The sequence below is a fragment of the Pristis pectinata genome, chromosome 3 (genome assembly GCF_009764475.1).
Source record: "Pristis pectinata isolate sPriPec2 chromosome 3, sPriPec2.1.pri, whole genome shotgun sequence".
NCBI classification, from domain to species: domain Eukaryota; kingdom Metazoa; phylum Chordata; class Chondrichthyes; order Rhinopristiformes; family Pristidae; genus Pristis; species Pristis pectinata.
This window is the reverse complement of record NC_067407.1, coordinates 34,262,837-34,285,798: the sequence shown is the minus strand read 5'-3', so window position 1 is coordinate 34,285,798 and position 22,962 is coordinate 34,262,837. Positions and strand designations below refer to the sequence as shown.

General features: G+C 38.6%; 1 protein-coding gene across 7 annotated transcripts in view; it reads left to right on the top strand.

Annotated features, from left to right (window-relative positions):
- patj (PATJ crumbs cell polarity complex component) overlaps window positions 1-13,600 on the top strand; it is a 226,077-nt gene extending 212,477 nt beyond the window's left edge. For all 7 annotated transcript variants that reach the window (XM_052011643.1, XM_052011644.1, XM_052011648.1 and 4 more), the window contains 4 exons: window positions 1,191-1,295; window positions 5,566-5,669; window positions 8,319-8,442; window positions 10,721-13,600. In XM_052011643.1, the coding sequence (XP_051867603.1) occupies window positions 1,191-1,295; window positions 5,566-5,669; window positions 8,319-8,442; window positions 10,721-10,867 (480 nt within the window). In that variant the 3' untranslated portion in view covers window positions 10,868-13,600. The remainder of the gene's footprint in view (window positions 1-1,190; window positions 1,296-5,565; window positions 5,670-8,318; window positions 8,443-10,720) is intronic.
- Window positions 13,601-22,962: the final 9,362 nt, after the last annotated feature.

The following is a 22,962-nucleotide window of genomic DNA, read 5'->3' as shown; positions in this document are numbered from 1 at the left end:
CCCTGGCACCAGGGAGGCAACAGACCATCCGGAATTCCCGATCATCCCCACAGAATATCCCATCTATCCCCCTGACTATAGAATCCCCTATCACTAGCGCTCTCCTCACTTCCTTCTTCCCCTTCTGAGTTGAGGGTCCACTCTCAGTGCCAGAGACCAGACCTCCGCAACTAGTTCCTGGTAGGTCATCCCCACCAACAGTATCCAAAGCGATATACCTATTATTGATGGGGACAGCCACAGGGGTGCTCTGCTCTCTCTGCCTGCTCCCCTTCCCTCTCCTGACAGTTACCCAGTTACTCTCCTCCTGACTCTTATCAAATCCTGCTCATTACACAGCACTAAATCCAGAATAGCCCTCTCCCTGGTCGGCTCTCGTACCAGCTGCTCCAAGAATGCATCCCGGATGCACCATTTGCAACAGGTTTCTGAAAAACTGATGCATGAACTAGTCTATCCTGAAAAGTTGTATTGACCTTTAATTTTTGTGGTTGCTTGCCTGTATCTGCGCCAAACACCAACTGCAGCAAAACAGGTTTGCAAGTGACCTATTCCCAGATCCCCTCAAGGTTATGCTGAAACTTTGCAAAGAGGGGTCAAAGGATGATTCTTGTTCTTATCTTCTCTCCCACTCTAAGAGAAAATGCCTGGCAACAGTTCAGTGCCCACTGATTGAATTAGGAGATGTTCTACCGTAAAGTGAAACAGACATTTAGCTAAGGCAGTGTAAGCTGAGTTAAAAAATGCTATTACATTTTAAGAACTTGTTTTTCATTATATTCTATTATCTAAACTCAATATTATGAAACCAAACAAGAAGTGCAAACAGAGATTTCAAAGCAAATTTAAAGTCCTTTTAAGTTTCAAATCTCACAGTTTTCATCCTTGTAAGTTGTTGATGATGTACCTTATAACAGTTCCCCCAACGCACACATATAAATTTGAAACTTTGGAAATGCGCTTTGTGGAATTTTAGGTTTGCCTCTCTTCAGTGATTTCATGGAATGCACTTGCATCCGCTTCCAACTGCGTCAAAGCTATTTGCAGGAAATAATTACAGCAAAACGCCAAGAAATTGGTATTTTAATCAAAATAAGAAGCTGTAATGCACTGATCCAGATCTGTGAGTGTTAACTTCCCATTTGAAATTAATTTCTCTTGCAATTAGTTTGCTTTTTTTTTAATATTAGGTTGGGGATCGGATTGTCAGCATTAATGGCCAGCCCCTGGATGGACTGTCTCATGCAGAAGCAGTTAATCTATTGAAGAATGCCTATGGAAGCATTATCCTTCAGGTACTGAAATAATGGCAGCAACAGCTGCGTGCAGTAGATAACACCCATTCAAAAGCAGCAGAGTATTGCTGGCAAACATTACCACGTCAAACAGGGATAAGGATTCTAGTCTGGGTGAATCACACAGGATTTGGCAGTGTTCAGATCTGTTGGTATCTAGATATTTCAGTGCCACCCATGTAACAGTTCTAATGGTCATGTGCATACTTATGTGAATTATAACAGATGTAACCATGACACTTGAACAATAATGCTTTTTGCCCTTAAGGTTCATGTTTCTTGCTTTGCTATGAAGTCTTAAAGTCAGTTTAATAACCACTGAGCTCGTTAATAATTGAAACACAAAGATAATAAATATGATTGTACCGTTACAATGTTTTAAAGTATAATAAAATAAATTAGAGGTATGAAATAATTTCCCTGGAATTTCTGGAAAAGTCTATGAATGATTTTGCATCTTTAGTATTTGTTTGTCAAAGCTGTATTGATACCAGCCACATTAACATACTATAAATTATTTCAGTCTCTAATTTCAACTCCATTAGGTACAATTGTATTTTCTCCATATCAGAATAAACATATGCTGGGCTCAGTTTCATAGCTTTTGGCATAAGTTAATGATACTGTTCATGAAACAGTTTTCTGGTGCTATTTTGTGTTGGAAACAATAGCAAAAGCAATTAAGAGCTTCTACAAACATAAACAAATGATGCTGTGACTTAAATGTTGTAATGTCTGTGTCTTAATAGTAGAATTTATGCCAAGTAAATAAAAAATAAGGGAAGTGCCATTGAATGGGTGTCAATTGAATCATATGCAAGGTTTCATATATGAGAATTTCTGTTGCTATCCTCAAAACAAAAATCACCTTTCTCAAAGCAGTCAGTTTTTTTTATGGCTTTTGGGATCCTTCCAGGGTCTCCTCCTCCAAGAACTTGGTCGCTTATTAATTTTGACATTGATTGTCAATAGCCATTTTCTTGAGAAGCATTATACATTCGTTCACTATTCTGACACATGTGAAAGACCACTTGCAAGTTGAAAGCAGTGACTGATTTCATTAGTCTTTCATAGACCAAATCACTGAGACCAATTGTAAGATCAGCTAACTGACTACTACCAGAAATATAATCACTACCTTACTGTTATGCATGCTTAGCTCTATATTTTTCCTTCTAGGAGCTTTGATACTGCTGTCCACATCTGTGGTGTCATTGTGCATCAATTGCTGGTCTCCACATCAGGGAATTCTCAATTCTATTCAGAATACATGGTGACATATTACTGCATTATTGGTGCACTCATTTTTCACTAGGCTTATTTGGACTTGAATTTGATATTAATTGGGATGTGTCCTTAATACATTTGAAATATATGAATAGCAGAGAAGTTGCCTCGGAATTTCACATATTCTTGCAGCCAAACTGGTAAGATACTTCAGTGAAAGAAATGGTTTAATAGAAAACTTTGATGACCATGTCTTCTATTTTTATGGGCTGAGATTCTTGATATGAGGCATGAGTGATATGCCTAATCATCCTACCTGCCAGCCACAACTGCTTAGTTTTCCCAGACATCTCAATCCATCAACTTCTGTGTGGAAAGTACAGTAACTGGATGCATCTCTGCACTTCATTTGGCTGGATTTCTCACACTGCAGGACTGCATTATTGGTATACATAAGTAAATTGGTACATGTGATCTATATATCTATATATACAGATCTGTGTGCCAGTCTCATGTTGCTCTAAGTTTGGACTGAGTTCAAATTGATATCACTTAAAATTGTTTAATGAAGAAGAAAAAAAGCAGTGAGAAAAAGATGCATTTTGCACATTACTTGGTGAAGAAAGAGCCTCATAATATCAGACTGCTGCCATAAGATTAACTACAACACTGCAGAGAAACCAAAATTTAATGTTTCCACAGGTCTTTTGAGCAAAGCTACAGTTTTACATTTTGCAGAAATTTAATCAGGAATGCTTTAGCAGCAATTAATTTTTTTTCTGCAATTGTTCTGATGTGTATGTATTGCACAGATAATCCACAGTAGCTTGTCATTAGTAAACAACATGTATTTGCTATCAGCTTTTTGGCCATATTCTAACCAGAAGGTCAGATAATTGCATTCATTCATGCAAATGACAAGGATGTAGGTTGATTATCTGCCTGTCTTCAATAGAATGTTAAGAGTTTAAAAATGCTGTTTGTTAAGTAAAGATTAGGGTCTCCAGGGAGCAATTACCACCCTCTAAACCCTGTGTCTGTAGGCTTGCTTGGTTTTTGCATGATTTAATCTGTTTGTATAGCAGGTGTAGTAATGAGATAAGGAAAGGCTGAGGGTGTTTGTTGATGTTGTGTACAAACCACAGCAGATCTGTTAATAGGGACTTTTTCACCCATTGGGATGCATTTTTACCCTTTACATAATTTTTTTTTGAAAACAGGGAGACGGAAGGTTATTTTTCTCTCTGTGTTGTATTATGCAGCCAGTCTCTTGGCTTTATATTTTTGAGATCAAAATTGAAGCGGTCAAATAATGTATTTATTAAATGTATTTATTTATAAATGAAGTAAATGACATTTTTCTCAGTTATCCCCCTTAGGTTTATTTGATTTTGTTACAGCATCAACTTTCTTAATAATTGAGATTTCATATTTTGCATGTCTAATTTTAGATTCTAATGAAAACTGCATAGAATAAACCATGTGGAGGCTATGGAGGCAAGCAATGGCAATGTCAGTTTAGGAACACTAATGCCATCACTCATAGGCTTTGCCATAATCTGCCTCCAACTCACTCGCTGCTTTCACTCAAACTGTTCGGCTCAAACTATACTGGATGAAATTTGGGTGTTTCATTCAAATCCCACAATTTAACCATCACCAAGCTTCCTTATTTACCTCAGAATCAAAACCACATTTATTATCACTAACATATGACGTGAAATTTGTTGTTTTGCAATAGCAGTACAGTGCAGACATAAAAATCTATGAATTACAAAACTAAATAGTGCAAGAAAAGAAACAAATAATGAGGTAGTGTTCATAGCTTCATGGATTTTTCAGAAATCTGATGGCGGAGGGGAAGAAGCTGTTCCTGAATCGTTGAGTATGCCAGGGTGCCTACTTTTGCCCCATACCACATTTTTGCCAGTGGGTCACCAGCACTACCTGAATACACCATTGTTAACCATTGGTTGCATTCACCTCCACACATTCAGATCCATCATTGGTGGGGGGAATCTAAAATTGATAGCTTTGGTCTCCTTTATATTCAAGTTGAGTGTATTTTAATGTATTCACAAATTGGAAGTCCAACAGCATAGAGGTTTTAGTGGAAGTACAATAAAATCATGGAGATCCAAATCTTGGATACAGATGGAAGGAGAGCTCCTGTCTGGAGATAATGTCAGGAAGAGGAAGTTCCATATAACTGAATAATGGAATGGAGTTGATGTGGCATTGTCAACTGTTTCGAAAACTGATCAGGGTCAGCAAGAAGTTTGAAAATTCCATGATCAAAGAGGTTATAATTTTTGAAAAACCCAGAAGATGGATGTTATTACTATCCCAGTTCCCGTTTAGAATGGTGATATTTTTCCTCCCTATCTGCTTTTCTCCCTTGCTGACATTTCCTGGGTCTTATCTACACTCCCATTCTTGAGTTCAGCTGTGCAGTTTCAGAAATAAATATCACACCACATAACTCACTTGAGGTATTGTTGGGTTGCAGTCACTCTTATGAAATGTTAAAATGAGATCCTGCCTGTCCTTTTCCAATAGTTCAGGTGGCTGTTATGGACCACATGATAGTATTCAAAGAGAAACAAAGCTGTCTGGCTATCCTAGCCAATATTTTACTTTCAAATAGTCAACAACATTCTTGCAATTAACACCAGCAAAAACAGATTGAATTGTCAGTCATCTCATATTCCTTGTGACTTTGTGCGTGTCCTATGAGTCAATATTGTTACAAATCTGTAATTGTATTTCTGAGAGAAGCGATAAGGAGCTCATAAATTCAATGCTTTCTAAACAAGCAAGTTTTGAGTAAGGTGTAGTCATTTGTGTCCAGTCATGATTTTCTTTCTCAAAGTTAAAGGTAAATGTAGCTACCACTGGAGTTACATTGCCAAGTATGGGCCATTTTAAGCTAGAGCGTTTTGCATGTATTTACAGGTGCTTCTGTCAACTTATCTTTCTGTTAATTAAGCATATTCTGTATTCTATTTTTAGATAAATGGAGTCCTTTCTGTTTTTTCTTCAGGTTATAGCTGACACAAATATCACTGCTATTGCAAGTCAGCTTGAAAATATGACAACTAACTCCAACTTGAGTTCACCATCTGACATTCGAGTGGAAGACCCAGAGTAAGTTTAAGGCAAATCACTTTGAGCCCTGTAAGCATGCGTGTAAGAGATGGATATTTTTCATGCACAAATTCTCTGCCTTCAATTTTATCCTACTGAAATATTATTTCATTAAAGAATCTAGACCCTACTTCTGTCATGTATACAATTTGGATGAAGAAGGGAGCAGTATTCATAAACTATCCACTAAATATAGTTAACTTGACTTTTTTTTACATAATTTGTTTATAGGGTGCTCTTGAGTTCAGCAAAATGGAAATATTGTTGAAGGAACAGGATAGAGTTCAAGTTACAAAATGTGGCTGAAACAGCAAATTAGATTATCAAAACACCTTGGACCAGTTCAGGCCTTTGTAACTCCGATCTCATCGGGTCTCACAGATTATTGGTGTAGAAAATAATTAAAGAGGAGTTTGCATTTGTGTAGAATTTGATCACTTTTTTTTAGAGTCATCCCAAATTATATTTATTGAAATTATCTTACTGGTAAAGTCATATTAATGCCTTTGCATAATCAGTTATACAAAATGCAAAGGTCCTACAGGCTGCAAATGAAATACCAGTTTTTGGTGGGTTTATCTGAGGGAAGAATGTTGCCTGGGTTCCCGTAAGATGTCACTGCTTCTTGAATAGTGCGCCAGATGCTTTATATTTCCAGAACTACAAGTACAGTCTGAAAGCACAGTTTTGCATAAAGCACAAGCAAGACTGCGACACTGCCTCAGTATTGCTTTGAAGTATTAAATCATGAGCTGAAATTCTGCAATAAAGCTTACTGTGCAAACTAATAAACCTGAGCCAAGAATATTACCAATTGAATCTAATCTAGCATTAATAGTGTATCTAACTAAGATACTTTATTAACCCCCGCCCCCTATAAGGAAGATTTACATTTATATAGTATCTTTAACATGCTTAGGATATCTCAAGCATTTTAAAACCAATGAAATAGTTTTGTAGTTTATTCACTATTATGTAGCTAGTTGTACAAAACAAAGTCCCACAAATGGTAATTTAATAATGACCAGACAATCTTTTTAAGTTTTGTAGGGGAATGAACATTTACCAGGAAGTAGGCAATAACTTCCTGATTGTTCTTCAACCCAGTGCCTTGGAGCTTTATGTCTGTCTGAGAGAACAGGTTTAATGTCTTATCTGAAAGACTGTACCTCCTACTTGGGGTGTCAGCGTGGATTTTTCTGTTCAAGGACCGGATTAGGAATGAAGTAGAGCTTTCTAACTCTGAAGCAAGAGCGTTATCCTTGGAGGCATGGCTGACATCTGAGGCACTGATATTAATCACAGTATAAGAGTGTAAATTGCACACTTGCTGATGCAAAAATACATTTTTTCCCTGTACGATATTCTGAGTTTCTATTTCGGGCAGTGGTAGCTTGAGAAATCTGACAATTGCCTTCTATTTCACATAAAAGCCTGGCCACGCAAAAAATACTTGAGGCTTAACTGATTGAGTTTTCAAATGACCCTATAAGTGGTTGAGAAGCCAATCTCCTTGAAATAATCAGAAGACAGTGTAAGTATCTAAACAGGGTCATAAGCCATACATATAACACCAGCTGAAGTTTTCACAGACAAATGGATGAACCATATATCAGACAAATACTGTCCATTATGTTCAAGGCAGTCATCAGCCAAGCCAGCAGTCCTTAAAGAGACACTTGAGGCCACTCACAAAGCAGTAATTATTTTTATTTAGGCCAACATAAGCAATTTCCTGTTGTTCTCAACAGTTCTCTTACTCTTTACATGCATGTAAAATACAAAATAGGGAAAATGTCTTGCAGGATAAGTAGTATATGAAGGAAACAGCCAAGTAAGAAAGTATAGGGATATATAAGGAACAAGGGTCTGTTACACAAAATATTATTTTAAAAATTTGTAGCTTCGAATACTAGCAACAAAATTTCATTGATGTGAAACTTTACATTAAAAGTTAAATTGAATAAATCCAGAAGTTAAAAAATTACAAAATTGATGCATTAAAAAATCTATTGATGTTAACATGAAATACCAGAACACAAGGCAAAAAAAATTACAAAATGTCAGATGATCACTTTAATTACTAGTATTACACAATATTCTGAACTCTCACTCTGCACAAGCATCTCTTCCAATTTACCTTGACCAATATTGGACATGTTTTTGAATTTCTATTTATGGATGATATTATTTATTAATTTTTTAAAAAGGATTTGCTGTTCTAAATTTGTTAAAACATGAATAATATCTCGGTCTGATACGTATTATTGGCCTTCCTCAGGTTATGAACACCTGACTTATGGACACCCCTATATACAAACCAGCTCCCATAATATTATAAAATTCAAAAGTCCAACCAAAAGTTCACTCCCACAAATGGCAGAGCTAGTTTCCTCTCTCCTTCCACTTTTAATAATTGTTCTTTCTTCTCAGTCTTACATGCTTTTGATGCCATTCATTACAATATTGTGGTAGTATGGTTACCATATCGAGTGATTTATTGTGTATTTTCAGACTTTTGGACAAAACAGACTCATGGACGTCTGTAAAACTGGAACCCATTCCTTACTCGGGGGATAGCCTGTACTCTAATAATAAAAAAAGTTATGTACAGAAACATCCTGAATAACCTGTAATTTTATGATTCAGACCACCACAGTGTATGATCATAACTTTAGAGAAAGGACCAGATGGACTGGGATTCAGTATTGTTGGAGGACATGGAAGCCCCCATGGAGATCTGCCAATCTATGTTAAAACAGTGTTTGCCAAGGTAATTCTCTAATTTGTATTTAGTTTCTTGCTAGTATTTAAACATTCCATGAGAGGATAGGTAGCAGTAATTCTCCTTGTTGGATTATTATTTTAAAATATACTCATGGTTTATATTCAAATTTTATTTTTCCAAAACAAACTAACTGTAGGTATATTTCTGCTATGGGATTTCTTGTACCACCTCTCCTTTCATTACATTTAAGACTACCAATTTAGTCTGAAACTGTTTTGCAATAACCAATTCTAACAAGGAACTAGATGAGATTATACAAACATTCCCAAAGGACTGTTATAACTATCAAAAGAAGGCTTTGGCCTTAAACTTGGATTTTTCCCAGCTTTGACAGCTGGATGAGCAGTTTTTCCTTTAAAAACTTTGGATTTCAACAGTCAAAGCAGATTTTTATTTTTAGATAATCTAACCTAAAAGAGGGCTTGATTTTAGATATGGAGGAAATTTTAAAGTGCTTTATTTGTGGAGCCTATGCTGAAAACTAATGCCTCAAATCCGAGTGGGGGGTTTGTCACCTGAGGAGAAATTAAGTAGCCTGAGCCTATATCCCTACTGGGATGTCTAGAACCATGGGCCGTAACCTCACAATAAGGAGTTGGCCATTCAGGACGGAGATAAGAAGAAATTTATTCACTTTGAGACTAGTGAATCTTTGACATTCTCCACCCAAGTGGACTGTGAAGCCTTAGTCAGTGAGTATATTCAATACATAGTTTGACAGTTTTTTCAATGAATATGTGGTCAGTGTAGGGAAGTGGCACTGGGGTAACAAATCAGATGTTATCCTTTTGAATGGTAGAGCAGGAACAAGAGCATGATTGGCCTACTCCTGCTTTTATTTCTATTGTATCTTTGTATTTGGTAATGAACCCAACTATAAAATGGAGAACCAGCAAGTCACTGGGGTGAATAAAATAAATTGTTGTTGTGAAAATGTAGTGATTGTAACATTACACTGAATTATATTCTGCCATACACAAATTACTTTTCTGCTTGGAGTAAATATTCAGCAGGTCAGGCAGCATCTGTGGACAGAGAAGCAGAGTTTTTTTTCAGGTTGATGACATTTTGTCAGAACATCTAAGATGTAGAGCAAAGGGAGGGGTGAGGAGAACAATGTCTATGGTATTGGTGAAAATGGATGCTTTGGAAACAAATTGGTATTGTCTGAGGGGATTAGTGTCTTGTTTATAGTAGCTAATCTGGAGAGCTTGTAAATAAAAGAAAAGAAGAGAGAGAACCTAAACAAAAGGAATGCGGGGCTGTGAGATATAGAACGCAGCAGATGCTGGAAATCTGAAATGGAGGAGAATGCTGGGAAATCCCAAGATGGTTAGTCAGCATCTGTAAGAAAAACTATATTACGTCAGAACTTGACAGGGATGAGAAAGCAAAAAAACCTACAGATGCTGGAAATCTGAAACAAAATCTGGAACCGCAGCATTCATCGAGAGAGAAACAGCTGATGTTCAAGGTCATCAAACCAAAATCCCATTCCCATTCCCAGCCCTGCCCACTCCCACTCTGACCTCTCTGCCTTTGAACTGGTGAGTTCTGGATGCAAGAGAACAAAATGCTGGGGGTAACAAACAAAATGTTGGGACCCAAAATGGCAACTGTCCATTTCCCTCCACAGGTGCTGCCTGACCCACTGAGTTCCTCCGGCATTTTGTTTTTTTGCTCCAGATTCCAGAATCTGAAGTCTCTTGTGTCTTGTGAAATATGGGTGTGCGCAGTAGGTCACATGGCATATGTTAACTTCATTCAAGCATCCGCTCTAGGTATCTCTGGTATACAATAGCAGTGGTCATGGAGCTGCTAAGCAAACAATCAGACTGAGGAATTCTAAAAAGCATCAAATCAAAGTGAAAAGTTCTCATTTTAAACATTTTATGAAATGATTTAAAGATTAGATATATAACCTTATTAGCGAGAAAACTGAAATATCATAAGCAAATGTCAAAAATGTAAATTATTTAAATAATAATGGAATCTTGAAGTAATTAATCGGAGCGAATTAGTCTCCTCAAAAATGTAGTTTTTCAATGCTAGAGTGGTTGTTTAGCAGTAAATATATCACATCATATTGTTAAAATCTCAGTTGCATCTCATTCAACAACTTAACTTTTTCAAGGGTTTTTATAACCAGATTGGTGCAATTTCCATCTACCACGACTAATACCCATCACTCCCATCCCAATAATTTGCTCCAGAATAAAAGGAACTTGGATCAAATAAAATGTTTACTTTTGTCCTTTTGCAGGGAGCAGCGACAGATGACAACAGGTTAAAGCGAGGAGATCAGATTTTAGCAGTAAATGGGGAAAGTTTGGAAGGCGTCACACATGAACAGGCTGTCGCGATTCTGAAACGGCAAAAAGGAACTGTAACGTTAACAGTGTTGTCATGAACATTACAATGTGGCCACGATTAATACTGATATATCTGTTTAAATTCTACCAGGAAATCATGCTGAATTGCCAAAAGCAGGAATGTAATTCAACTAAGATAGTCTGACTTTGGACCTGAATGTTTTTCTTTTATTGCATTGTAGTAATAGTCAGTATTGCTCTGTTGAAGGGAGGGGTAACTAAACTACTGTGTGTCAATCACTGTGCTTTTGACTTGCGAAAAAAACTGCCTATTGATCTTACCCAGCTGCAGCTTCTTGACAAATCTCACCAAGTGCTTTCATATTGTGTACCATGTAGCTACAGTAACTTGCTGAATCTGGAGTGCCTGAGCCTGACGTTGGATACATAGGTATAGATTTTGGTCTTCATAACTGGGGCAATCATCTGTTTGAGCAGACCACCCAATCTTTACAGAACCCATACAGATTTAATTAATTGATTTTACTCCTCTTTTCCTTCATGTATTATGTCCGTTGAATAATTTATTTCATTGATCTTTTCAGTTTCTGATTGCAACTTGTGTTTGAATTTTTTTGTCTGCTTTTTTTTCAATCCTTGTAATGGTAATGAATTGCATATACTGTATTTATAATATGAAAACTTCTTGAGTCTCATATAATTTAAAAAAAATTGTGTCCCATTTGTTAATGCTTAGAGAAAATATCTTACATGCCAACTATCTATTTTGATTCATTTGCCAGTAATTTGCAGGCTTAGTGGACTTTTTTTATAGATTAGCAATATGAATTGGTCAGCTCATTCAGAAACCAGGCCTGGAACTAATCAACCATTGTTTTCTCACATTTGTTGTCTATGAACTTAAGGCAAAAAAAAGTTTAAAATAAACTCTTGATCCTCTCTTTTAACTCAGTGTGGGAATTGGTGTCTATGGGGTCCAATGTGAAAAGGATATGTATTCCCTTTTCTCTTTGTCATCTCTGCCCTACGCTATCCTCTCTGCAAGTTAAAACAAAACATGTTTTCTCCCCTTCCCAGTTTTGATGGAAAGTTTCAGATCTGAAATGTTAGTTCTATTTTTCTTTCCACAGATGCTGCCCAACCTGTTGAGATTTTCCAGTATTTCCTGTCCTTATTACAGAATTCCAGCACATGAAGGCTTTTGATTTTTTTTATATTAAGTTTTGGTTGCAGCTGCCTTTTTGAGGTAAGGTAGATCTTCCCTGATGTGAATGGATCAACTCTATCTATTTGAAAATTACTGTCTTTGCAGTTGTAAAGTCACCACAGTTCAAAAATACGATAGATGGGGTTTGAGATTTTTACTAAATTTTTTAAAATGCACATTCCCAATTACAATAGTTATAGAGCCTTACTAAATGCAGCACATCTGATGTCAAAAAATTAAAGTATAACGATGTCCCTTTGGAAAATAATTTCTGTGCCTTCAGTATCTACAACCTCCAAATGACTTTCTCAATCATGTAGATGCTGATTGCCACTTTTGTCTATTGTAGTAAGATTGGTTTGAATGTTGCTTGGGTAATGTCAAACCTGTGGCCCATTCCACTCAAAGTCTAACTCTTTGCTTTTACATATCACAGCTGTTCTTAAGCTAACAGCCCTTTTGGAATCTGGTCAGCTTCTGCTCTCCTAGGTTGGCATGTGTAAAATATTTTCTTTGAAAAATAAACAGATTATGCCTGTGGTCACATTAAGTGTTATGGTATCATACAGTCTGGGGCCATTTTTGCCTCACTTATCTCCTTTGGCAGACTTGCTGCCATGTGCCTTTGGCTCTCAATTTATAAAATTCAGAACGAATCACTGAAATTAGGAGCTTACTGTACAGGAATCGCACTTTTAAGCGTGTGCCCCATTATTCACTGCTCAAGCATTTCTAAGAGTGGACTTGAATAAGAAGTTCAGATAATGTCTTAGTAATACTTATTCAAAGGTACAACAACAGAGACTAGTGCCATATTTTATCACAAATATGTAAGTCACTCTTTTGTGCTTTAAAGAAGTGACATAAAAAGATAGTAATAAAAAAGCAATTCTATTTTGCTATGGGACTTCATATTGCTTCCATTTTAATTAAAAGCAGTAGAATACATCTACATTTCTTGTGTGTGTCCATGATTCTTTGTGGTGGTAAACAACAACCTCTTGTTCTCACTCAAATCTACATTTCAAAACAAGCTTTTGCCTGAACAGATTTCACATATTCACTTAAACATTTAATTATAAAGTTTTGAGGGAAATGATAAATATGAGAGATATAATACTGCAAAAATAGTTTACCAGATCAATTTATTTAATGCAATAATTATTTCTGATAAGTGGTGTTTTGAATTTTATTTCATATCAATGTAAATTATATGATTATTTTACAGAAAGCTAAGGAAACTTGTTGGTGTGTGAGCTGATATTCTGAAAGTTAATGAAATTGTCATGTCTTCAACTCAGAACCTTTCAGGATGTTATTAATGTGTGTGCTTTCTGGTTTTAATCCCTTCCTCATCCAACCTTGCCCTCTCCTCTCCAGAATTACTGCTCTTGCTAGGCTGTGATCCCATAGGTACCACGGATCAAGGGTATCTCACCCAAATGGTTATCCTTTATGTATGAGACAAGACAGTGAATATTAGTTTAATAGTATATGTAATTTAATTAAGTTTTTTGTCAGTGTATGATGTATTTGGTTGTGTATGTAACATTGTGCACATGTGCACGGTTTAAGATGAACCTTGAATAAACTAGAGACAAGTTTTAGAGCTCTTTCTGTTTCCCTTGCATTATTCTGCAAGTTACTGCTATAAGAACACACAAAGATGCAAGGGTAGACTTGTCGAGGAATCAAAGCGGCCCGAAGAAGCAAAGTTATTGATCGCATCAAACAACTGCATGTTAGGGTGAGTCACAGTGACGTGAATGTGCAGTCCGGAAGCGATAATACTTGAGTTTAGACTTGAATCCAGCTGAATTAATAGACTTGTAGCTGTTAAAATAGGAAACATGGGTTTTTCCTCCACGGATGTTGCCTGGCCTGCTGAGTTCTTCCAGCATCTTCTTGTTTTTTCATCTCGATGAGACTAGCTCACTGGGCAACACAGTTGGCATGGACGAGTTGGGCCAAAGGGCGTGTTTTCATGCTGTACAACTCTACAGGTCACTCCTGGTGCACAGGGACACTTCTCATACACTAAAACTGCTCGTGATGCAAAATAAAAACATAATGCTAGAAAACTCAGAGCTGAAACATTAATTCTGTTTCTCCTTCCACAGATGCTGCCTGACTTGCTGACTGTTTCTAGCATTATGTGTTTTTATTTCAGATTTCTAACATCTGCTTTATTGATGGATTTTCATTGGCTTGTGATGTATCCAATTATGGACACACAGGAGCCAGGAAAGACATTATGGTTGCATCATGCACACAATCAATCAGCAAACTTTGCTATAGAAAAGGAGGTATTTGCAATTTTCTTTGGATAAAAAGTTTCCACCAGTTCTTGTCAAATAAAATATTTATGTGGGCCACCAAGCACAGGCCATTGATAGCCATTCTTGAGCCCAAGTCCACAATTCCCACAAGGGTGGACTCAAGAATGTGGCAATGGACCATCCTGCTGTCCCAATATAATTATGATTATAAATACTGATCTTCCAAACAGAAAGTCATAACAGACGCATTAACAGCTTTGCTTTAAGAAAATGCAGATTCCAATATAGAAAATATATCCCACAAGCTAAAATGATTTTCCCATAACAGTGATAGAAATAGCAAAATTAACATATAAGGATCTAGTGTAAGTGCATTTTGAGTTGCTGGACTGATTCAGGTATGTTTGGATGAGAATATATTCTCTTTCTATCGTAAATTAGGGTTGCATCATATGAGGTAACAGAATTATGAAGAGGCATCAAGGAACTTCTCACTTGGAGTATTTGGGCATCAGTAAGAGCAAACAGTAGTAATAGATTTATCTACTGGTCCAGAACAGACAAGAATCTAGAAACAAGCAAGGGTGTACACTCTACCAAGACTTCAGACCACCGCTATTGAGAGCACCAAGTGTGGAAGTAGCTCACATGACCATTCCGGCAGCTCCACATGGACTACTTCAAGAAAGGGATGGATTGAGGAAAGCATATGAGATTATGCATCACCACTGAGCACAGAAAAGAGCTCTGCTCCATTTTTGCAGCACGTGGTCTTCCTGGGGAGATTATATCAGATAATTGTTAGTAATTTAGGTCATTCCAGTTTGAGTGGTTTGAGAAATTAAAGTGAATTAAACATTACTTCCTATCTCCTTACTATATGGCCTCTGAAGCTGAGAAATTGGATACAGTGAAAAAGGCACCAAAGAGGCAAGTCATGGAAGGCAAATGAAGTATCACTGTGAAGCATTGACTTAGATTTACTTCTGAACTGCAAATTATTCCCCATTCTACTACAGAGTACATGTCTGCAGAAATACTGATGCATAGAAGATTTAAAAGCCATCTGAGTCTGGTTCAGCCAGAGCTGGAGAGGAGGGTGGAAGGAAGAAAGATAATTGCAACCAAGCACACATCAGAACCCATGTTTTACAGGATCAGATTGCAGGATAGGGTTCGTGTGCTAAGACCTCCAGGTTAGAGATGATAATATGAGTGTCAGAGAGATTGTGGTGATATGTGGTTCCAAGAATTGGAAGGTTCATGTGGATCACGTGATCTCTGCAAAAGATACCTCAGACAACAGTCAGGAAGACTGAGTTTGAATATACCCAAAGTGAATCCTACAATAGGTGAAGAACTGATGACACAAAACATGCCTGAAAGAATCAAGAAGTGATATCTTCAAATCTTCTGTCCAGAGACACATACTACTTTAAAAACATGGGCTAAGGCTCCAAAATCAACAGAAGCAGCATCAGGAGTTGAGAATTCAAAAAACAGAGATTAGGTTAAAATTATTAATATTATTCAACTACCTTTGCTCTTTTAAAAGGACAAGCAGCGTAGTATATGTAAGTAAGTGCAATATTGCTTTGACATATTTGATATTTGTGTATGATTGTGTGCAAAGAAAAACCTTGAATAACCCAGACCCTTTTAAAGCTTTCAGTGGTTTCTGCATATTTCATTATTAGTTACCACCCTAAGAACTCACAAGGATCCAAGAGTCTTCAACCTGAAAAAATAATTCTGTTTTTTTTCCACGGATGCTGCCTGATCTGTTGCGTGTTTCAATATTTTCTGTTTTATATCAGATTTCCAGCATCTGCAGTTATTTTTTAACTTTCATTAGTTATTCAATCAATGGCGTCACAATTTACCTCCGTCTTCAACTTAGCCAGTGATCACTTACATGCACTCTGCTGCATGATGAACACACAACACTGGCTAATTTTGATACCTGCTCCCCCCTCTCCCCCACTCACCCATTGTTCAATACTGTTAAGTTGCCACCAATAGCCCAGCTAAGATTATGCAACGCTTCCTGAAATTTATTTTGGTAACTATACAACATTCAATAGAGGGTTGGTTCTTTATCAAATTTTTATATTTTGTAAACCTAACCCTGTTAAGTAAATAATATTTGTGTATTAACATCTGCTGGGGATCCAGAGAGAAGTGCATGAGCACCATCTGAGGGGGTAAGTAAAATATTGTTAACCAGAGTGACAAGAGACATAACCCCTTGGCTAAATTGCCTTTAGACAGAGATTCCATAAATGCTACCATTAAAGAAAAGTTACTTGCTGGTTATTAAGTATTTGTAAATGACTAAGGACAGAGTATTGCGTGGACAGGTGAGAGTAGAAGTGTTACTTATTCACAACGTGCTGGTGCATATCTATGTTGCTTTGTGGTCATCATTTCTTTAAGGGCAGATCTAGTATTCTGAAGGAGAATACCATCATGTTGGTGCATTGCTTCCATGCCACTGATCTGTGAAAAAGAAGATGTAATGGTATCAGATTGGCCCTAACAGATGGCTCTCTGTAACCGGTTACCAAGTCTTTTCATGCTGGAAGAGACAGCACTTGGCATGCCAGGTTTCCATGGCAGCAGTCTGAGAATCCATGGCAGAAGTCTTCAGGTCTCAGCAATAACCCTGCAGCTGCCAATTGCTCCAGAATGGGCTAAGGGCTGCAGCAACAACTTCAATGTATATAAGGAAAAAACAGAAGACCTACAGGAGAAGGTGTAAAGACAGATGCAAAATCTAAATAAAACACAGAATCCATTTGGAAGGAATCATTTTATAAAAACAGCTGGGGCATTTTGCATGCTGTCTAGCATTGTATTTTGTGTAAACATGATATGTTCTGGTATTAATGTGACCATAATGATGTAAAATGGGGGGGGAAAAGTGTTATCAAAGCAAAATACTGTGATTGCTGGATATCTGAAACCAAGACATAAAATGCTGGAAATAAGTAAGTCAGGAAGCATCAGTGAAAGGAGAAACAGTTAACATTTCAGCATGATTACTTTTTTATCAGATAAGGTAAACATTCATCCAACATTAAGGATGTGCACTCATGCTCCTACAAAAACTCGCAAATTTAATATCCTGTCCCTGACTCCACTTAAGCAGGCCTGTCCTTTCCAAAATCAGGTGGCAGCAGTACTGCAAAATTAAGTGGTCAAGTAAAGTGGAAATTGGCCTTTCTGGACATTATCAAGTAAAACATCCAGAACACATGTTGGCTTCAAATTAAATTTGGTCAGTTGTTAATTGTAGGATGAGCAAATCTGTGCAATCTATTTTAACCATGTTATCTACATATGAACATTACAAAAAAACTGTGAGATGAGTCTCATCTTGCCAAATTCTCTTTGAATTGAAATTATAATTGACCAGACAGGTCCTAAAGGTGTTATACTGTTCTTCATCTGTACTGCCTCTTTAACCTGTTACATGAAATGTTGTGGTAGGCAGCAAATTGGACTTCAGAAAACAAATGGATAAGACAGTAAATGCAGGAAATAGTGGATCAGGCAGCATTTGTGGAAAGAGAGCCAGAGTTAATACTTCAGGTTTCCCTTTCTACAGATGCTGCCTGAACTGCTGAATATCTTCTATTTTTGTTTTGGATCAATCTTAGCTGCATTTTGTAGATAGCAAGTTTGTGCATGTTTTATTACAACCAAATGACAGAACCTAAGAATGTTTCCTTCCTGGATGACATATTCATTTAAACTACTGAAAAAATACTATGTAAGTGAATTTTGTAAATTATGACAGAGATCCAGTAGGCAGCTGCCAGATAAATAGACCCAAAGTCTCACTGACTTATTGCTTGGCCTGTGCTGTATTCACTAATCACAAACAGAGCAGCAGAAGGTTCTGCATTTTCCTTCAGAATTTTTGAGCTTGTTCCTTGTGACAGGTGAGGCCACCATGTTCTCTGGGTTTCCTCCACAATATAGAACAATTATCATGTGGGTGAGTCATTAGCCTTAGGAGGACGAGTTAAGAAAGAGATTTTCCATTCCATTCCCATCAGATGGGAGCACCCTGCTTGATGTGAGCCAAGTATTTAAGAGATTGAAGCTCTGATCTCTAACTTACCAAGGGCACTATTAGAGGTCGAGAGAGGAGAATGTGGAAATCTTACCTTTGCTTGCTGGGTACCTATGAGTTAGGAAAAGCAAAATAATTCCCTGTGTCTACTCTTCAGTATTATCCCACTACCTCTACTAGAAGTGTGCAAGTGTGGATGTACAGTGGTAGGACTGGCCTCAGTGCATTCTCTCCCTCATTTGAATATTATAAAAATGCACACTTCATTAGCTGGATGATGTATCAGATGCCATCTTCTTTGGTAAGTCTATCCTAACTCACAACACTCATCAAAATTACTTATTTATTATAAAATGAACTGAATAAATTATCGAGTGAAGTAAAATATCAAAGACCAAAGTCTATAAACACAGTCTCCAGAAGCAGGTTCAGTTGCTTATTATGCCAATTTCAGCATTACTCCCTGCTAAGCTGTTTTATGAATATGTTATCTTTCATGTGAAGATGTTCCAGGGAGCTTCATTTCTTACTCTTGATGGTTTTGATTTTTAGCTTGCACTCCTAGGAATTAAATTTTGCTCAAATTCTCCACAGCTAACAATTTGCCCAGAAAAGAAAATGGCAGTCTCCTTTGTATTCTTGGTACCTTCAAAGTCTGCTTGGATCCAAAGAGAATCAGCTTCCATATTGCATTGTATATTGAAAATGGGCACATTTGAAGGAATACCTTGAACATTGAAGTTAATTCCATGAGTTTAAGGATGGCTTGGATTAAAACAGTTGTCTTTCACTGGTCATCTTCCCAGAACTAGTTTAGAATCCACAGCAGGAAGACAGGTGAGAGTTATTTTTCCCATTTCCCTGTGGGTGTCTCCAAATGAAATGAACCAAGTCACTCTGGGATCAATCAATCCATTAAGACTAAAGATAAGTTCATTCACATTTGTCCTGTTCTATCCCTGAGGTGAAAGTGCTTGAAGCTGAACTACCAATCACTGATCATTTATATTCCTCATTTTGAAGGACACAATAATTTAACCAAAGCATTCAGATTTCCTTTCAATGAAATGTGCAAAACATGACTACTGCACTTTTCTGGGTTTTCTTTGTGTATTCTCCCACCCTGTCAGACTTGATTGCTCAGTACATTGCTCAGAAGGTAAAAGTTGACATGTGGTTATCCTCCAATGACAAACCTCTTTCCCAGGATCTACATGAGAGTAGCTGTCTATATAACAGTGCTAATTTGATCGGCCAGTGAGGAACCCCTGCAAGCAGCAATTACAATTCATTGGTTCATTATGAATAAAGTTGAATTGTGATCAAAACTTGGATCAAACTGTTCCCACTCAGTGGTTGCACATTGCATCCAGCGCACATAAACAGGCCAACACCATCCAATTTCAAGTCATTGGATTGTTACATTACAAAGGAGACTGTTCAATATACAGATCTCTAGCCAGCTCCTTGTAACATCAATCTGATCAGTCCAGTTTCCAAACTCTTTTCCCAGATTTTACCCCTATATTTTTCTGACTCTCAAGTATTTATCTAGTTCTCTATTGAAAATGATCATTGAATTTGCTACTATCACTTTTTCAGGCAGTGAATTCCAGATCAGGACACCCTCCATGAAAGCCTTTCCCTCATGTCCCCCTGACTGTTTTGCCTTAACTTCTGTGGGTTCTTAACTCTTCTGACAGGAACAGCTGCTTGGTTTTAACGCTGTCTATGCCCATAGAACCATAGAACCATACAGCACAAAACAGGCCCTTTGGCCCACCATGTCGTGCCGTCCATCAGACCACTCTCACACTACCTAACCCCTTCCTCCCGCATATCCCTCTATCTCACGTTCCTCCATATGCCTATCCAACAAGCTCTTGAACCTGTTCAATGTATGTGCCTCCACCACCACCCAGGCAGTGCATTCCATGCACCAACCACTCTTTGGGTGAAAAACCTCCCTCTGACATCTCCCCTGAACCTCCCACCCATAACCTTAAAGCCATGACCTCTCGTCTTGAGCATTGGTGCCCTGGGAAGGAAGCGCTGACTGTCTACTCTATCTATTCCTCTCAATATTTTATATACCTCTATCATGTCTCCTCTCATCCTCCTCCTTTCCAGTGAATAAAGCCCTAGCACCTTAAGCCTCTCCTCATATTCAATACCCTCCAATCCAGGCAGCATCCTGGTAAATCTCCTCTGCACCCTCTCCAATGCCTCCACATCCTTCCTATAATGAGGCGACCAGAACTGAACGCAGTACTCTAAATGTGGCCTAACTAGAGTTTTGTAAAGCTGCATCATAACCTCGCGGCTCTTAAACTCAATCCCACGATTTATGAAAGCCAACATCCCATTGGCCTTCTTAACTGCTCTTTCCACCTGTGAGGCAACTTTCAACGAACTGTGAATATGAACCCCCAGATCCCTCTGCTCCTCCACACTGCCAAGTACCTTGCCGTTTACCCTGTACTCTTCCCTGGAGTTTGTCCTTCCAAAGTGTACCACCTCACACTTCTCCGGATTGAACTCCATCTGCCACTTGTCAGCCCAGCTCTGCATCCTATCAATATCCCTCTGTAAGCTCCGACAGCCCTCCACACTATCCACAACACCGCCTATCTTAGTGTCGTCCGCAAACTTACTAACCCAGCCCTCCACCCCCTCATCTAAGTCATCTATAAATATCACAAAAAGTAGAGGTCCCAGAACCGATCCCTGCGGGACACCACTAGTCACTGCCTTCCAATCCGAGGGCACTCCTTCCACCACAACCCTCTGCTTTCTACATGCAAGCCAATTCCTAATCCACACAGCCAAGCTTCCTTGGATCCCTCGGCCTCTGACCTTCTGAAGAAGCCTACCATGAGGAACCTTATCAAATGCCTTACTAAAATCCATGTAAACCACATCCACCACACTGCCCTCATCAATCTTCCTGGTCACCTCCTCAAAGAACTCTATCAGGCTTGTGAGGCAAGATCTTCCCTTCACAAAGCCATGCTGGCTGTCCCTAATCAGTCCATGATTCTCCAGGTGTTCATAAATCCTATTCCTTAGAATCCTTTCTAACAGCTTACCCACCACAGACGTGAGACTCACCGGTCTATAATTCCCTGGCCTATCCCTATTACCTTTTTTGAACAAGGGGACCACATTCGCAATCCTCCAATCCTCCGGCACCACCCCCGTAGACAGCGAGGACTCAAAGATACTTACCAGCGGTTCAGCAATCTCCTCCCTAGCCTCTCGAAGCAGCCTGGGGAAAATCCCGTCAGGCCCCAGAGATTTATCTGTCTTAATATTATTTAACAACTTCAACACATCCTCTCTCTTGATATCAACAACCTCAAGAACATTACCCCTACCAGCACTCCCTTCCGCATCATCAAGACCCCTCTCCCTGGTGAATACCGAAGAGAAGTACTCATTGAGAACTTCTCCCACTTCCGCCGCCTCCAGGCAAATTCTCCCACCTTTGTCCTTAATCGGACCTACCTTCACCTTAGCCATCCTCCTACCCTTCACGTACTTGAAAAAGGCCTTGGGATTTTCCTTAACCCTACTAGCCAAAGCCTTTTCATGTCCCCTTCTAGCTCTCCTCAGCCCTTCCTCGCTACCCTATATTCCTCACGGGCCCTGTCTGAACCTTGCTGCTTATACCTCACGTATGTTACCTTCTTCTCCCTAACAAGTCGTTCCACCTCTCTCGTCACCCACGGCTCCTTCACCCTGCCATTTCTTCTCTGCCTCACCGGGACATATTTATCCCTAACATCCTGCATAAGATCTTTGAATATCGACCACATCCCCATGGTACATTTTCCTTCAAAAAGGACATCCCAATTTACACTCCCAAGTTCTCTCCTTATAGCCTCGTAGTTAGCCCTTCCCCAATTGAAAAACCTCTTGTCCTCTCTGCACCTGTCCCTGTCCATGACAATTTTAAAGGTTATGGAGCAATGGTCACTGTCCCCCAAATGCTCATCCACCAATAGATCCTTCACCTGTCCCGGTTCATTTCCTAAAACTAGATCTAACATGGCATTCCCTCTAGTCGGCCTGTCAACATACTACGTCAGGAATCCCTCCTGGACACATTTAACAAATTCCGTCCCATCTAAACCTTTGGCACTAAGCAGGTTCCAGTCTATATTTGGGAAGTTGAAGTCTCCCATTATAACAACCCTGTTATTTCTGCTTCTCTCCAAACACTGCCTGCCAATCTGCTCCTCTATATCTCTACTGCTACCGGGGGGCCTATAGAATACTCCTAGTAGAGTAACTGCTCCTTTCTTGTTCCTTAACTCCACCCATACGGACTCTAGAGATGATCCTTCTACAACATCCATCTTTTCCACAGCCGTAACAGTGTCCCTGACCAGTATCGCCACCCCTCCACCTCTTCTCCCCCCTTCCCTATCCCTCTTAAAACACCGAAAACCAGGAATATTCAATATCCACTCCTCTCCTGACATCAGCCATGTCTCAGTAATAGCCACGATATCAGAGTTCCCCATACTTATCCAAGCCCTCAGTTCATCCCCCTTATTCCTCCATGATTTTCAACACCCCTATTCCAAGGATACCAATCTC